The 4,848-nt window shown below is 37.6% G+C and overlaps 1 protein-coding gene across 1 annotated transcript; it reads left to right on the top strand.

The window, feature by feature from the left end:
* The first annotated feature begins 1,872 nt into the window (after positions 1–1,872).
* LOC143601443 (uncharacterized) lies at positions 1,873–4,557 on the top strand. The gene is made up of 2 exons (XM_077078849.1): positions 1,873–2,986; positions 4,082–4,557. Exons 1-2 carry the CDS (start codon positions 1,904–1,906, stop codon positions 4,307–4,309), a joined length of 1,311 nt encoding a protein of 436 aa, XP_076934964.1. The 5' UTR covers positions 1,873–1,903; the 3' UTR covers positions 4,310–4,557.
* The last annotated feature ends 291 nt before the right edge of the window (positions 4,558–4,848 follow it).

The raw sequence follows: 4,848 nt of genomic DNA, 5'->3' as shown, positions 1-4,848 counted from the left end.
AAAGATTTTGTCCACCTCTTCTACTATAGATTTTTGCAAATATGGTACACAGACTGCAGACATGTTACATCTAAAAAAACAAACAACACCTTATTCCCTAACTTTAATTTAATACATATATTTTTCCTTTAATATTTTGATAGAAAGAAGATAATAATAATAGTCACAAAACTACATTCTTTTTGACGTAACTAAAGCCATTCAATGAATTAACTTTGTAAAGTATTCCCAAAAAAGGATATAACAACGTATGTTATGTTGTAATGTTGCAACATTGATAGAACATACCTACCAATTAATCAATCCATTATATCATCAAAATACAAAACATCTTGAGACTGACATGTAATTCTTACAAGCTGTGGCGTTAGCTTAGAGACATAGACTTTGCTATGTTTCTACTGCCGTTCATATTGCAAATTTGACCAAAGACTTAAATGAGTTATCTTCTAAGCGTTTTGATACTACAAATTCCTAACTTCATTCACATCGCTAAGTACGTTTTCCTCAAGGGACATATTAGAAAGATATTTAAACAACAATTCTACTTCTTTTCTTTTTTTACTTTCCTTAATAGTGTCGGTATTTAAGACAAGGACAAGTTTTAATTCATTAGAAAAAAATATATACATGTAGAGCACCATATTAAGTACTTCAAACCTAAATCCAATACAAATACCCAATGATATATTTATTAATATATAACCCTATGAGAAATTTATTATTCTTTAAATTACTTGTAGCATTTTAATTTTTAATAATCTATGCCTATATTATATATAAAGTATAAGTGATAGACATTTTTAATTTTTAAGAGGTATTTTAGCAAAATCAAAATCATGTTATGGTTGATTTTTAAGTTATTCAAAATTAATTATAAGTTTTGTCCTTTAACTTTAATCACATTTTATTAATATATATAATAGTTACATATATACCCTTTATTTTAAAACAACTACCCCGACGACATTTAAACGTTTATAACTTTTTCATACGCTAATATTTTTTTAAAAACATTATACCATAAAAATGGTTATTTTATTCTCTTTGATTTGAATATGATATTGCTATATTTTTTTCATTTTAAAAACTTAACATGTTAAAGACCGGCAAACGAATCGGGCGGGTTCAGGAGTTCGGGTCATGGGTCTAAAAGATTAAGATTGGAATGAGTCGATACAAAAAGGTTAATTTGGAATGGGTCGGGATGGGTTTGGGTTGAAAGGGGTCAAGTCATAACGAATTTCGGGTTAGAACAATGTCAAACGGAACATGTTGCTGGTCAATGTAGCGTTAGTGCACACTGTCACCTGATTGCGCGTGTACAGCCGTTGTGTGACGTGCTTACTAACACCGGTTAAGAGGTAATACAAACATACTATCTTCGGGTACATGGCATACTATTGTGAAGTCATGCACATACAACAACGATAACACCGGTTACGCATTCGATGACATGTTTGCATGCATACCGTGCTAAATCACGAAGCTAGTCCAATTCAATATGTGTCTCTCATCTAATCGATTTATATTTCCACTACCAACTTGAAAGTATCAAGAAAAAAAAAACAAAATGGCAGTATCGTAAAATGACGGAATATCCAAGGCATATATATACTTATTATCCCGTCACCGCACCCTCCGATATCTCTGTTTTTCGTGAACCCAACAAACACACCATTATCCAATCTCCACCGTTGATTCCCTCCACGTCACCTATCCGCACCAACACAATCCAACGGCCCCAATTCCTTTTAACCAGACAAAATATCTAAACTCTAGGGTTAGGCTTGTTTGTTTAACCAAGCAATACGATAATTCCAATTCCAATTCCAATTCCAATTATCGTTTTCTTTTCCCAAGGGAAGGGTTTAAGCAATTGACTTCAGATATCATCAATTACATGGACGAGATCTGGGAACGGGCGGTGGAGACGGCGCTAGACGGCCAACGAGACACGGCGTCTGTACGGACGTTGACGCTTGACGGCGCCGTTAAGTGCGTTCAGGGCCGCCTTCCGCATCCGTCGCTGTTCCAGAGGTTTCCACACCTGCAACACTTATCGATTGCGAATATTGGCGTGTCGTCGTTAGAACAGTTCCCTCGGTTACAGAACCTGCAGAGGTTGATATTGTCTGACAACCGGATTGCTGGTGGTTTGGAGTTCCTGGTTCAGGCTGGTTTGGAGTCGTTGCGTGATTTGGATTTGTCGAATAATCGGATTCAGGAGATTGATGATTTGAGGCCGTTGGCGGAGCTGCGGCTTGTGTCGCTTGATTTGTACGAGTGTCCGGTTACCAGGGTTAAGGATTACAGATCTCGAGTGTTTGGATTGATTAAGTCGCTGAAGTATTTGGATAAGATGGATGTCGATGAGAACGAGCGGCCGGAGTCCGATGAGGATGAGGATGAGGACGAAGAGCCGGAAGAGGGGGAGGAGGATGATCCGGGAAGTGGAGAGATTGACGGCGAGGAGAAAGGGCCGAGTCGGCTGACGAACGGGCATGCTATTGGGCAGGACGGTGTGGTTGATGTGGATGAAGATGATGAGAGTGATGCGGATGAGGAGGAGTCGGAGATTGTGCGAGGGTTGAACGGGAACAACGGGTCTAATGGTGTGGCGGGCCAGGCTAATGGATTTCATGGTGATGGGGAGGATGATGATGAGGGCGATTCGGATGAGATTGATGAAGAGGAAGGTGAGGATGAGGAGGACGTGATTGAGGTTCACGAGATTGAGGATAGTGACGACGAAGAAGATGGGGTCGAAGATGAGGACGACGATGACGATGATGAGGATGAGGAGGTTGATAATGATGACGGCGAGCCTGGGAGTTCTGGGTGGGTGACTAGCACAGAAGGCGAGATAGATGGGCATGAGCAGGGTGAAGATGACGTAGATGAAGATGATGATGGGGAAACCGGAGAAGAGGAAGTTGGTGTTGAAGAAGCAGAATTTGAAGACGATGAAGACCCTGAGGATGAGGTAGTATCTTCTTTCTTCGCTTTAATAAAATATTTTATTATATATACTTATCACACTTAATTTTTGATATGTTTTGTTAATTTTTGAAGTTTTGATTCTTGACATACGTGCATAATCTAGGTTGCTTGATTGTGTTGCACTTTGTTTTTGATGTGTAACACATTTTTTGTTTGCAATTAATGGCGTTTTGTTGGGAGCAAAATTTGAGCTTAAATGAACCATATTTGAGGTTATCTAGTACGTGAATTCTATTTTGAGGTTATGTTATATGTGAATTCTCTCTCTCTCTCTCTCTACACACACACACACATACAAGTGAAGATTCTGCCTTGTAGTCATCATGTTTGTAGGAGTTTCTTACTAGACATAGCTCGATTTATTGTCTGCATGTTTATTAGGTTTTGTGAAAGAACAAGACCACATCTGTTTTTAACTTTGGTATATTTTCATCTTGTGTATGTTGTAATGATATTTGTGCTTGTGGCTGATTGATGAATCTGTAATGATAGCTTTCTCTCTCTCTTTTATATGGCCAGATTATCGTTAAAAAGAGCTCGTAATTGAACTATTTGTTACAAAGAATGTTAGATCTTTTATTGTTTCTATACAAGTATGACTGATTAGAGAGCCCATAATTTAATTATCTTGTTCATTAACATGATGTTGGTCTTCTGCTTAGGCTGTAATTGATTGAAATGTGCTCCAAGATAAGCTTATTATGCCACGTTTATCTATTGAGTTGGATATATGCCTTTATTAATTTCCGTTACTCTCTTTTGTTTTCTGTGTGTGAATTTGCTTTTTTGTTACGAGTTCTAATTTGTATCTCATGGCGTGTTAATATTGGTTGCATCATTTATCAATTATCATGGAACTAGTTTCTCCCAGATGATTGCAAAACATGTTAAATTGGCTCCGATTAATTTGCTTATGTTTTAGGTTTGTTTTTTGAAATTAGAAAGTTTGTATCTTTTAAGTGAAGTAAATTTTTCTGTATTTTTAAGTAGTTGATATGGAAATCTCAGTTTTTTTTTGTGCTCTGTTGTTAATTATGTAAGTGATTTGTTTAACCAAAGGGTGGTTTAATGGTGGCAGGAAGAAGAGGATGTTGGTACAGGGTACCTGGTACAACCAGTTGCACAGGTTGCAGAGGGTGCTGGGGATGAAGATGATGATCCCGAAGTGGATGAGGAGGAAGATGATGAGGATGAGGATGAGGATGATGAGGTGGATGTTCCAGCTTCTTCAAGCAAGAGAAAAAGAGATGAAGATGATGATGATGATGATGATGATGATGATGCCAAATCACCAAAGCACAACTAGCAAGGTGAATGATTTAGAAGTGTTTGGTTTGGTGAAGGTGATCCATGCATGGTGTTTTATGTGTTTTTTTAATGGAGAAGATGATGAATGATAGTTTGAACTTTCAAGGATGGAGAAACAAGGTAGGTTGGTTGTAAACTGGTTTGGATGAAAGAAAGTTATAAAGGTTGGTTTGGTTAAGTAATATATCCGTTGAACAAACAATCAGACAGATAGATTCAAATGGCAGTTGATGTTTTTGAACGACAGTTGATGATGTTCTATTTGGAGGGAAACTAAAGTTAAAAAAACCACCTTAAAATACACATCAATTCGACTCTTTTCTGTTTCGTCCAATAATAAAAAAATAATATAGAAAAATATGCAAAGAGAGAATTCGGAGAATGGAAGTCGATTCGACGTCGTATTGTTGAAAGAAGCAACCTGTAAACCAAAGAATGCGTGCTTGTGCTTCTCAAATGTGAAGTTGCAAGTGTGAGTGGAGGGACAGGTGTGGAGATCTAATAGGAAGGAAAGTAGAGAGATTCACGGGGCTCGGC

Source organism: Bidens hawaiensis, unplaced genomic scaffold, assembly GCF_021521415.1.
Source record: "Bidens hawaiensis isolate Kalapana, Puna unplaced genomic scaffold, B.hawaiensis_p1.1 tig00056287_1, whole genome shotgun sequence".
NCBI lineage: Eukaryota > Viridiplantae > Streptophyta > Magnoliopsida > Asterales > Asteraceae > Bidens > Bidens hawaiensis.
The sequence above is the reverse complement of the archived record's forward strand: the minus strand, read 5'-3'. Positions and strand labels throughout refer to the sequence as shown.